This window comes from Meriones unguiculatus, chromosome 6 (genome assembly GCF_030254825.1).
Source record: "Meriones unguiculatus strain TT.TT164.6M chromosome 6, Bangor_MerUng_6.1, whole genome shotgun sequence".
Lineage (NCBI taxonomy): Eukaryota > Metazoa > Chordata > Mammalia > Rodentia > Muridae > Meriones > Meriones unguiculatus.
In genome coordinates this window covers 40,901,616-40,913,565 of record NC_083354.1, presented here as the reverse complement: position 1 = coordinate 40,913,565, position 11,950 = coordinate 40,901,616, and the positions used below count along the sequence as shown (strand labels likewise).

General features: G+C 50.1%; 1 protein-coding gene across 1 annotated transcript; it reads right to left on the bottom strand.

Annotated features, from left to right (window-relative positions):
• Positions 1–1,599: 1,599 nt before the first annotated feature.
• Ccrl2 (C-C motif chemokine receptor like 2) lies at positions 1,600–9,583 on the bottom strand. The gene is made up of 2 exons (XM_021654660.2): positions 9,052–9,583; positions 1,600–8,799 (listed from the first exon to the last, which is right to left on the bottom strand). Exon 2 carries the CDS (start codon positions 8,786–8,788, stop codon positions 7,718–7,720), a length of 1,071 nt encoding a protein of 356 aa, XP_021510335.1. The 5' UTR covers positions 8,789–8,799; positions 9,052–9,583; the 3' UTR covers positions 1,600–7,717.
• Between the last annotated feature and the right edge of the window lie 2,367 nt (positions 9,584–11,950).

The window sequence follows — 11,950 nt, the reverse complement described above, 5'->3', positions numbered from 1 at the left end:
TAGAAGATGTAGGGACCCTTGGCTAAGGCAGGGATAGACAGGAAAAAAGAAGAGGAAACCCATTCTCTTGTGGACCTCAATGTGGATGAGAGAAATGTCCATCTGCTAAGGTTCTGTGCTTCTCATGGCCTTGGGAGAGAAAAATCCCTATATAACACCTCTAGGGAACGATTTCAGACAGACAGACGTGGGAAATCTAGATCTCCTACACGGTGCCAGTCCCACAGACTCAAGCTTCCTGCATCTTCCATCCCCACACTCAGCTGAGTGTGTGTTTCTGTTACTTTTCTAGTCACTGTGACAAAATACCTGACAACATGCGCTTGAGGCGAAACGATCCATTTTCAGTCATCGTGAGGATACAAGTTATCACACTGAGGAGGGCCTGGGGCAGGAGTGTGAGGTGGATGGTCACATTGTGCTCACAGTCGGGAGAGAGAGGGGGGAATGATGGTGCTCAGCTGCCTTCTTTTTACTCAGCCAGAGACCCAGCCCAGGGGATGGTGCTGCCCACAGTCACAGTGGGTCTTCAGTGAGACCCTCCTGGAAATCCCCACACAGACAAGCCCAGAAGTGTGTCTACATCATGTTTCTAAATCCAGTCACTCTAACCGTGAAGACTGGGTCCTGCTCAGTGTCCTGTTGTCATTTCCTCACACCTGTGTCCCCAGGAAAAACTGTGAGCTTTGGATTCAATGCAGCCTATGTGTTGTATCATTTTCTGTTTCTACCCGGGACAGGGCCTCAAGGCTTTTCCAGAATGGCATCATGGTGCGATGAACCCAAGTCCTGCCTTTACTGGTGACGTTTCCCAAGGCTCTGGGCAGATCCTGGGAAGGTCCCTTGTCCCCTGTCTCCGTTGGTGGAAGAATGACCCCCAGTCAGAACACATATGCCAGATCTTTCCCTTCAGAAACCCAAAACAACACAGCGTTTTCTTGGTCTCTGATTCTACTTCAGGCCCCTTGTCTTAAATGTTGAATTTTTAAGAGCTTACTCAAGTAATCTGCACAGCAATAAGACAACCAAACAAGCAAAGAACTAAAAAAGTCCCTTAGCTTCCATTTCCTCTTTGTTGAGGGAGGGCGTTGTTTCCTGGTGGCCTGCTAACATTGGAAGATATCCAGCTGTCCAGTTACCATGTCTCTCCACCCTGTACGGACCAGGGGACAGGGAGAAAGGAAGACAAGGCAGAGTCCCGCCTAGCGTGAGAACACACTCAGTGTCCTCGGACACACTGAGCTGAAGAACCCAGCACAGGTCCAGCCTGTCCCAACCCACCCTTCCTCACCCGTCTCTCACTTCCGGTTCATAGAACTGACTGAAGAAAGCCAAAAATGGCCCGGCAGTCATCTCCTCTGTTGTGAAACAGACCTTGTGTGAGAAAGTCATGCCTTTCACATCTTCCTTAGACGGAAAGAACCCCCAACAGATGAATCTTTAAGCTCATCTGAACCGCTGTTGGCAGGGCGGTGGGCTGCACAGGAAGAGCTGGTCCTATGAACGCCCTGCTGCCCCACAGTGTGGGGAGGGGTCAAGTGTCTCCAGGTTTTTGGCCTCTTAACCGAAGAACTGAAATAACAATTTACACAAACTTGCAACAGTCCCAAGGAAACTTTATTTAAAGCAAAACAATAGAAGAGACCAGAACACACTTGCCAGGAGCAACAGGCCACATGAGTGAAGACACTCAAGGGCCCCAGTTATTGTGGGGACTTCCTGTTACTGGCTGCAAGAGAAGGAGAAGGAAGAATTTGGTGAGGAATTTGGCATACTGAGTGTGGCTCTCTGTTTTGGCTGATAGAGCTATAAGTCATATTTTTTTTTTTGTGTGTGTGTGTCTCTTTCCAAAATGTATCTGACTTTTATCGTGTGCAAGCCTAATCATGCACAGGCACAAGATGACAAATCGAGTGTGCTGGTTAGTGTTTGCCAATCTCACACAAATCTAGACGTTCTCAGGAAAAGGCAATCTCAGTTGAGGAACTGTATCCATCAGATTGGCCCGCAAGCATGTCTGTGGGTCATGTTCTTGATTGCTGATTGGTAGGGAGGGTCCAGCCACTGTGGACCATACCATTCCTGGGCAGCTGAGCCAGGGCAGTGCAAGCAAGGTACCCGAGCAAGCAGGGAACAGCAAGCACTGCTCCCCATTCAGTTCCAGATTCCTGCCCCAACCTCCCTTCATGATAGACTGTCACCCATAAGCCAAGTAAACCCTTTCATCCCGGACTTGCTTTTGGTCAGGATGTTTTATCACAGCCACAGAAAAGCAAAGATAACATAGGGGATTCTCCTTAAAAGTTCATTTAAGTGAGGATTGAGCATCTTACCCAGGGTCCTCCTTCTTGCTTAGCTTCTTTAGGTGTACAGATTTTAGTATGTTTATCCTATCTTATATGTCTAATATCCATTTATAAGTGGATATATACTGTGTGTGTCTTTGTGCTTCTGGGATACCTCACTTAGGATGATCTTTTCTACTTCCTCACTCAGAAAGGCAAACAGGATGGACATCAGAGGAGGGAGAAAACAGGGAACAGGACAGGAGCCTACCACAGAGGGTCTCTGAAAGACTCTACCCAGCCGGGTATCAAAGCAGATGCTGAGACTCATAGCCAAACTTTGGGCAGAGTGCAGGGAATCTCATGAAAGAAGGGGTAGATAGAAAGACCTGGAAGGGACAGGAGCTCCACAAGGAGAGCAACAGAACCAAAAATCTGGGCAAAGGGGTCTTTTCTGATACTGATACTCCAACCAAGGACCATGCATGGAGATAACCTAGAACCCCTGCACAGATGTAGCCCACGGCAGCTCAGTATCCAAGTAGGTTCCCTAGAAATGGGAACAGGGGCTGTCTCTGACATGAACTCAGTCGCTGGCTCTTTGACACCCCCCTCAAGGGGGGGGGCAGCCTTACCAGGCCACAGAGGAAGATAATGAAGACAGTCCTGATGAGACCTGATAAGCTAGGGTCAGATGGAAGGGGAGGAGGACCTCCCCTATCAGTGGACTGGGGGAGGGGCATAGGAGGAAAAGAGGGAGGAAGGGTAGGATTCAGAAGGGACGAGGGAGGGGGATACAAGTAAATCAAATGTAATAAATAAAAAAAAATATAAATTTTTTAAAAAAGAAAAAAAAAGTTCATTTGAGGACACAGTTTTGCCTTAGTGCACATGTGCTCAAAAACCAGTTCATGCTTGATGAAACTGACCCTTAACTAGGATGCATTAGGAATCCTTTTGAATAGACACTGTCAGAGTTTGACAGAGAAAATAAACATATCCTATTGTTTTGAGAGGGGTGCAAGGGCATCCTGTTGAAGGTGGGGCTGAGGTTGTCAGATGCATTGTTCCGAGAGAGGCGTGCTTGCAAAGCATGTTCAGGTAAAGAAGCCAAGAGTGTTATTAGAAAGTAGGCATGTATAACCCAAACCAGGGGGAGTCCTGGGTTACTAATATTCCCCGTGCTTCCCTACCTCACCCCACACACGGCAGGAACAGTGCCACTCTGCTGGAAAAATTCACAGGCTGTCTCATAGCGCCGTTTCAGAGAGGGCTCTGGGGTCTCCGTACGCTCTTCGCAGGTGTCTGTGTTACCTGGAATTGTTAGCTTCAGGAGGGTCCTGAGAACTCCTTACCAAGCCGCATTCAGGCTTGCAGCAGAGGAGCCAGGGCATGGTGATGAGCAGAACCGCATCCTAGCCCAGACGGCCCTGCTACATGCTACATGCTTTTGAGTTATACTCAAACCACAGAGACAAAGGAGGACACTGGGTCTCTTTGTTCTTCCCAATGTGGCCACATCAAACATCTCTCTCTCTTTCTCTCTCCCTCTCTCCCTCCTGCTTTTTACCATTACTTGCTTGTTTAGTTGACTTCTTGAGGACAGATGACCAAGCCTGGTTTGTCAGGTCTCAGGCTCTGACCCTAATAAATCTGGTAACACCCAAGTAACAGACCTCCACCCAAGTCTATATTTGGGGTCCTGACATACGACTCAGGTTTAAATAGAGGGCAAGCAGTCCTGGTCAAGGTGTGGTCCCTCATATCATTGTCTCCAGTCCAGTCTCTCCTCCAAGGTGGTCTAACAAGTGGTCAGAACCATGTGAAATCTCTTCCCAGAAGACAACATCCAGCTTCCCCTTCTCTATCATGAGACTCCCAGGGAAAGTCCAATTCCCTCCATTGTTTCAATAGTTTGATATCCAAAGGGAGAGAGGCACACATGTCTTCATTCCTGCCGGGATGGCTACACCCTTTCCTGGGAATGTGCAGTCCCTTCCCTAGGCAGTGTGGTCTGGAGAGCTGGAAGGCTGGATTCAGTGCTCTGTTTCTGTAAGGCTGCCATGGTAAGACTGAAGGCTGGCCCAGGCCCTCACCCACGCCTCCTGCAATACTCTACAGTGATGAGCCTTCCTCACAGATAGAGCCAACCAGCAATTTCTTCCACAGGCAAATGGCTTGCAAGCAAACCAGAAGCACTATCGGTTTTTTTTTGTTGTTGTTGTTGTTTTGTTTTGTTTTTACTACACTAGCCATTTTCTGTTGGCTTTTTACTGTTTGTTAGTTTTTTATTACAGTATTTGTGGAAAAATAGAAAAGCTAGTGTTATTTTAAAATTGTATTACATGCTTATTTGTGTGTGTGTGTGTGTGTGTGTGTGCGCGTGCGCGCGCACACACACACGCCAAAGCACACATATAGTGGTCAGAGGACAGCTTGTAGGAGTTTGCTCTCTCCATCTACCCTGTGGGTCCCAGGGACCCAACATGGGTCAACAGGCTTGATGGTAACCAGCTTTATCCCCTGAGCCATCTCACTGTCCACAATTTTTTTTTTCTTTTTAGGAGACAGTCCACTTGTTCTAACACAGAAGAAAGGCCCTGCTGGATTCCCATTTTTGAGTATACCACATCCACTTTGGATTCTCAGCACCTGTCTTACCTACAGCTCCCATTAGAGTTTCCACTTACTTACAGCTCCCATTAGAGTTTCTGGATCTTTCCACTTTCTGAATTTTCATCCTGGAAATGCTGACAAGGCCATTCTTTAAGTTCATCCCTATCAGTGAGTGTCAGAGAAGGAAGCTACTCCCTCCTAGACTTCTGTTTAACATAGAAGTGGCTGGAGAGCCTAGACCTGCTTCCTTAAATCTGTGAGGAGATTATATTCTTGAACTTCCCAAACCTCTTTGCATAACTACGGGATGCTTTCTGCCTGAGTCTCTCTTCTCTCTTGCAGCTGAGAGAGAAGCCACCCCGTTCTCCTCCCTAGTCATGGGTAAGGGTGAAAGGGTGCAGTCATCCCTTGTGCTGCCTGGAAACTCTGGGCATGTGATGGAAGCCTGGGCAGCAGAGGACCCTAGGCTATGCCCCAAGACAGCCTGAAGTAACACCCTGGTGTGCCTCAGAAGCTTTTAAAATCAGCCATATTGGAAAACAGTGGCTGCACGACAGGTCACAGTGAAAACAGCACCACCGCCCAGATAGCAAGCATATTCACCAGACCCTTAGTGAGCCTTTTGTAATGTATCCCATACTCCTCCTGTGTAAGCATCCTCAACAGCCACTTCAGCCACTGAGGGTGAGTCTGCGTTTTCTAAAGTTATATCTAAATAAAAAAATAAGAATTAACACATTGGAAATTATAACGAACTGAGCAGGAGTCACCGTTTGCTCCACCTCTGAGGACTGTGGGATTCTGTAGTCTGCAACTGTTTCTCTGTCCGCCTGTTGAGGCACAGGTGGCCTGAAGGCAGCTTGCGGCTGTATGAATACAGCTTTCACGAAGGTCCGTGTTCAAGCGTGTGTACAGGCACGTTTTCGTTTTCGTTTTCGTTTTCGTTTTTCTTGGGTAAGCATCTAGAAGTGGAGTGACTGGTAACTCCATATTTAGCTTTTAGACAAACTTCCAACCTCTCCCAAACTGGTTGTGTCATTTTATATTCCCACCAGCACTGTACAAGAATTCCAATTTTAGTTACTTAGAGATGTTAAAAATACCACCGTATACATATTTTTTTTTCTTTTTAAAATTCCTTTTCGGGGTGTGGTTCATGTGAGTGTGTGCACGCGCGCATGCGAGCACACATGTTCAGAAAGGCTCATGTGGAAGTCTCAGGACAACTTTTCAGAGTTAGATCTCTCCTCCCACCTTTAGGGGGGTTCCAGAGCTTGAACTCAGGTCACCAGGCTCACACAGCAAGTGCCTTCACTCACTAGGCCGCCCCCCCTTCCTTCTGTTATGATGATGACCGACAGGAGAATCCTTTGTCCTGGGAAGGATTCCTGGGTGGGAGCTCTGGTTATACTCCTTGCCTGTCCCTGCTTGTCCCTAACTTACTCTGAGGCCTGTAGCCTGATCATAGCCCTGTGAGATGTGTGGCCACAAGGCCCTCGGCCCAAATGGACTGCGGGACACCAGAGGCAGGAAGAGGGGCCACCCCGAGACCCCAGACGGGTAACCCTGGGCAACTGCTGGCCTCCTGCTGGCTGGCAGGTGGGAGGAGCCAGCACTGTGGAACTCACCTTCAGAAGGAAGTGGGGAATGATTTGTAGTCACAGGCTAATGAGGCCTGAGGTATGTGTTACATTTCAAAGGTCACAGTGTTCATCTAACCCAGCATTTCTAAACATACTTTTACATCTACTCTTGTTAAATTTCCTGAAACACCACAGCCTTCATGACATAGGTAGAGACAACTAACTCTGAAACCTGGAGCCCTCATGGGCCGAAATTATCAGGGAAGCTTGGGTACAGCGAGCAGTTGAGAGAGCCTAGTGGGTCCCACAGCCTCCATGCAGCCAGTTCTTCTCATGAGCTGCAGGAGAAGGTGCTTGAGAAAAGTGTTTCCATGCCAATGTTTGCTTTGAACATAATGTTTCCTTGAACTCACTACGTAGCCAAGGATGACCTTAAACTTCTGATCTTTCAGCATCCACCTCTTGAGTTTAGCTGAAATTAGCCACCTTTAATCCTAGCACTTGGGAGGCAGAGACAGGCACCTATCTCAGTTCAAGGCTAGGCTGGACAATAAAGAGAGCTCCAGGTCAGCTAGGGCTATACAAAGAAACCCTGTCTCAAAAAACCAAAGCCAAAAACCAAAGCAAAAACCCATGATCATACTAGGTGTACTCCACGATGCAGGTCAAAGCCAGGGCTGCAGGGCTGACATTCCACCAACTGAACTACAGTCCCAGCCCTCAAAGTGGGCTTTAAAGGGGCATATCCATTGCACGTAATTGGTTGAACAAAAAAGTTGAAGTTGGGGGAGGTCTTGCTATGTTGCCCAGGCTACCTTTGCATTTGTGGGATTCCTCCTGCCTTAGTCCACCCTAGAGTGCTGGCATTAATAGACACATGCTGCCACTCCTGGCTGTCAATCATTGAAAGGTTGGCACACTTAGAATAACTCCCAGGCCCCAAGGCAAGGGATCTCTGTCCTACACGTAGAGCTGTGTACCTCTGAACAAATTACTGAGCTACAGTTTCTTTCTCAGAGATATGGGACACACACCAGCCACACCCACACCTCGGACAAGCACTATGGAGGAGAGGTGGAGTTCACTGGTATAAGTAGCTTGGTTCTGCGCTGTAGCCAAATCCAGTGCTTAGTAGTGAAAATCCATTAACCAGCCCCCTTTCTTCCCACGTTCCATTTTTATACAAACAAACAAAAATTACATAAAACAAGGCGAAGAGACAAGGACTAATGTTTACGCATCCTGCCTTTGATGGACACTACTGTACAGCTCAATGGGACTGTCGTGACCTTGGCTTGGCTCCGCTTGAGGGTCCCCGCCGCTTTGAAACGGGACATTGCTGCACCGTGGGAACAGGCCGCGGAGATATCTAGTAAAGGTCTGGTCAAGAAGCAACCAGAGGAGAGGGTTGACGCAGCAGTGGGTGGTGGCGATGAGCTGTGTGACCTGGATGCTTGCAGCCAGGTGGTAGCTGCTCTTCTCCCCCCGCAGGGACAAGTGTTCCTGGAAAGCAGACAGGAAGAGCACAGTGCTGTAAGGTGCCCACATCAAAAGGAACACGCCCGTTAGGACAAAAGCAGGCTTGCGGAGATCGTGCCACCGCTCCCTGAAGCTCTGAGCTTTCCTCATTTGCGCGCAGCAGAATATCAAAACCAGCAGAGGAAGAACCAGCGCCAGAACGTTCGTCTTTAAAGCCAGAGCGTGCTTCCAGAACGGCTCTTCCACCGGCAAGAAGTGAGGTTTGCCGAAGGCGCACGTGTGTTTCTGTCTTTCCATCTGAGGCTCATAAAACACAGCTTCAGGCAGAGAGAGCGCAGCGGCCGCCACCCAGGCCAGGACGCTTGCGACAACGGCACAGGGCAGTGTGGTGAGGGTGGACGCCCAGCTCCCCTGGGAAAACACCAGGTACCCTTGCACGAGGAGAAGGGTGTTGAGAAGCGCCTGGCTGTACAGGCCTGCGGAGTGGAGTCCGACGAGAACTTTACACGTCGCGTGGCCGGGGCTCTCCCCGCGCGCGGCAGCGTGGGCCCAGAAGGGCAGGGGAAGCAGGAAACACAGGTTCGATACCGCCAGGCTTAGGAAGCAGACATCGCCCACTTGCTTGAGTCCCTTGAACCTCACCAGGGCGTACACGGCCAAAGCGTTGTCCAGGACGCCCACGGCGAACACGGCGCAGCAGAACTGCAGCACCTGCCGGGCCGAGAGGAGCTCCGGGGCCACGGCTCCGTCCACCTTCCCGCTGTCCAGGTCGCCCTGGATGAGGACGTCGTACTCATCGTCCGGGGCCGCTGTGTAATTATCCATCTCCCACCGCCCTGCGGGGAAACCACAAGTTACATTTCCCCCCATCCTACAGCAAAGGCTCCGGGTAGAGACGCCCCCACGCCCCCACGGCTCTCTCCACCCGGCCCGCTGCCCAGCACGAGGGAGGCATGGATTCTTACGGGTCCGCAGTAAATTCTTTTGGTTGAAGTGGGAGATAAGGGTTTAAGAAAACAAAGCGTTAAAAACAACCAGAGCGGGCTTAACCTACTTCCCAGATAACTTTAAAAAAAAAGTTTCCTTACCTTGCTCACCTTGAAACAGCGTCCTTGGGGGCAGCTGCTCGATATTTTTCTCTCAAGGGATATAAACAGATGTTTGCAAAAGTGAAACTGCGCTGGCCGAGCGGGCAGGCACACTGGCGAGATAAAGAGAACTTAACCACTCCACCGAGTTCCCAAGGGTGGGGAAGGCTGCAGCCCCATGCTCCACCGTCCCGGGGGCTGTGGGAACGTCGGGGTCAGGGAAACAGCTCTTCCTTCTTGACCCCGAGGAGCTGCAGACAGCGCTGTTTACCCCTCCGAGGAGGCTCCGTGCCCCTGCCAGGCACAGCGCTCACGGGCCAGCTGGACTCGAGTTCCCCAAGTCCTTCTCAGGCGCCTCTGTCAGCCTGCGAGAAAATGAGCAGCGGCGCTTCCGTCCCTCCCTCTCCCAGCGTCCCATGTTGGCTTTCTCGGTACCTCTTAGCCAGCTGGACCTCCCTCCGGGCTGCCTCGGATAAAGACACTAAGTCACGCCTGCTCCCAGTGATAATAAGTGTGTGATGTCAGAGGCTGAGGGGAACCGCCCCCCTCCCCCTGGCTTCCGACATAAGTTCTGTCAGCAGATAACAGATTTCCCGGAGCACGAAAACTGTTCGTGCTCACCAGGGTCCAGACTGACCGCCCTGACCCTTTAAGAGCCGTGTCACCGGCTGTGGCGAAAAGCTACTCTCCTGAAGTAGCACAAGGACTAGGTGGCCTGCAGGGAGAAAACAGTGAATGGTGTGGGTGGCTTTTCCTTTCCTTTTCTTTTTTCTTCTTTTAACTTCCAGCTTTGAGAAGCACTTTCCTGATTGGGGTAAAGTGCTGTGAGTTAATTTGGGAAGCATGGAAGCCTGAGTGCTATCAGGAAGGAAGGAGTTTGGGGACAGAGCGGGCCGAAAGGGAGCGTTGCTAAATGTAAGGCTGATGTGGACGTTCCTGCTTAGGAAAGCAGAGAGTGTTGCAAGCAGCTGGAAGGAAGCTTTCAGGGTTGGGACCCTTGGCAGAGCTGACCCTGCTCAGGGAAAGCCCCAGGGGAAAATCCTGCGTGAGGGCGTGTGGGAGGGGACCAGGTGGGAGATACCCTGAGGAAGTGAAAAGGGTAGCGTGAAGGATGGGGATGAAGAAAGGAAATCCACAGTTGCCTGGCCTTGGAGTGGTGGGGAGGGGGCAGTTTGAAGAGGGGCATCTAAAAGAAGGACTTTAAAGAACTGGGGGAAAAATATGAGTGGACTGCCCACAGGCCACCGGCTCTGTGCAGCCATGACTGACCTAATCTGAGGACCAGTTGATGTCTCTGATTTAGACACATCCTTTGCACTACCAGCAATGGGCCTGATGCACGTGATTCAAAAAAAAAGTGCCTATAAAAAAAACCCAAAAAACAAAAACAAACAAACAAACAAACAAAAAAAACCACAGAAACAGGTAATGAGGAGACTAGTAAGAAAACATAGAAAGAAAAGAGCCCAGACAAACACACCTGAGCGTTAAGCTCCAAACGTCTCCACAGCGAGGTTGGTGTGGTGAGAACCCAGAATGGAAGAGCTTCCCAACAAGGCCTTGCCTCCCTCCAGGTGGGGAGCATCTGTGAATGAGTGGGAATCGCCAGGCCCTGGGATGCTCTGTCTGTCTACCCTCGGACGTGGCTACAGTGGAGGGTTGTGAGAGCTGCACCCTCCCGAGATCTCTGCCTCAGGCAGCAAGATGTCCCGGAGCCACACGATGACACCTGGCCTGTGAGTGAGTAGGCTAAGTGGCTCATAGGTCAGTCCCGGAGTCACAGAGACACACGCTGCTCATTAGATGGGGGGGTGTGGGGGAGAGAGCGGGCACCCTGTTTGCTTTATAGGCTGTGCCACACAGTTCTGGGAAAAGGACTGGTCTGTAAATTCAGGCTCGCTCCAACTTCTCCCCCAGTGTGGCCTTCACTGTCAGCACGGTTTTATTTTGGTTTGATTCCCAGCATTCTGCCTGTCCACACACGGGCCTGATTTTTTTCATACACGGATGTGTGACATAGTCATACACACATGTGACCGCTCTTTGTTCTTACTGGTCCCCAGCCCCGCCGCTCCGCCTATTTCCCCAAACTGTTTCTCCGTCTGCTTTCATGCCGCATGTATTCCATCGCCCTTTGTTGCTCTCATTCTTTGCCCGAAAGCTCTTCCTCCCCACTCATGGCCTCCTTTCCAGTCTCATCATGCTCTCTTCTCACCTCCCCCCCACATGCACACATACACATGCCTGTGCACACACATGCACACACACACACACATGCACATACATACATGTGCGCACACACATGCACATAGACAGACACATAAACACACACAAACACACACACACACTTTTAGGTCTACCTGCCACAAACAAGAGAAAACATGCAATATGGGTCTCTCTGAGCTTGTCTTATTTCACTTTACATCATGACTTTCAGTTTTATTTTCCTGAAAATGTCATCATTTTCATTTTCCTTCATGGCTGAGAGTGTCTCTGGGGCTGATGACATAGAGTCACTTGAGCGTCTACCCCAGAGCGGGTCAGCAGGCCTCCATGGCAGTTTCATTTTTAGTTTTGTTGTTGTTTGCATTTGAGGAACTTCCACTTTGATGCACTTTTTTTTTTCCACTCCTGGGGACTGAGCCTGGAACCGCAGGCTTGTGGGGTCAAGTGGTGTGTCCCCGAGCTGCATTCCCGGTTGTCGCACTGACTTCCACTGAGGCTATCTATCCCAGCGCACACTCCCACCAGGAATGTAAGGTTCCCCTTTCCTCACATCCTCGACAGCATTTGTCCTTTGTGTGCTTGTTTTCTTTAAGGCTGTGGGAAAGAAGAAAGTACACCTCTGACCCAGAGGTCCGAGGAAAGCTTTGTGGTCTGAAAGCACAGGGGCATTGTC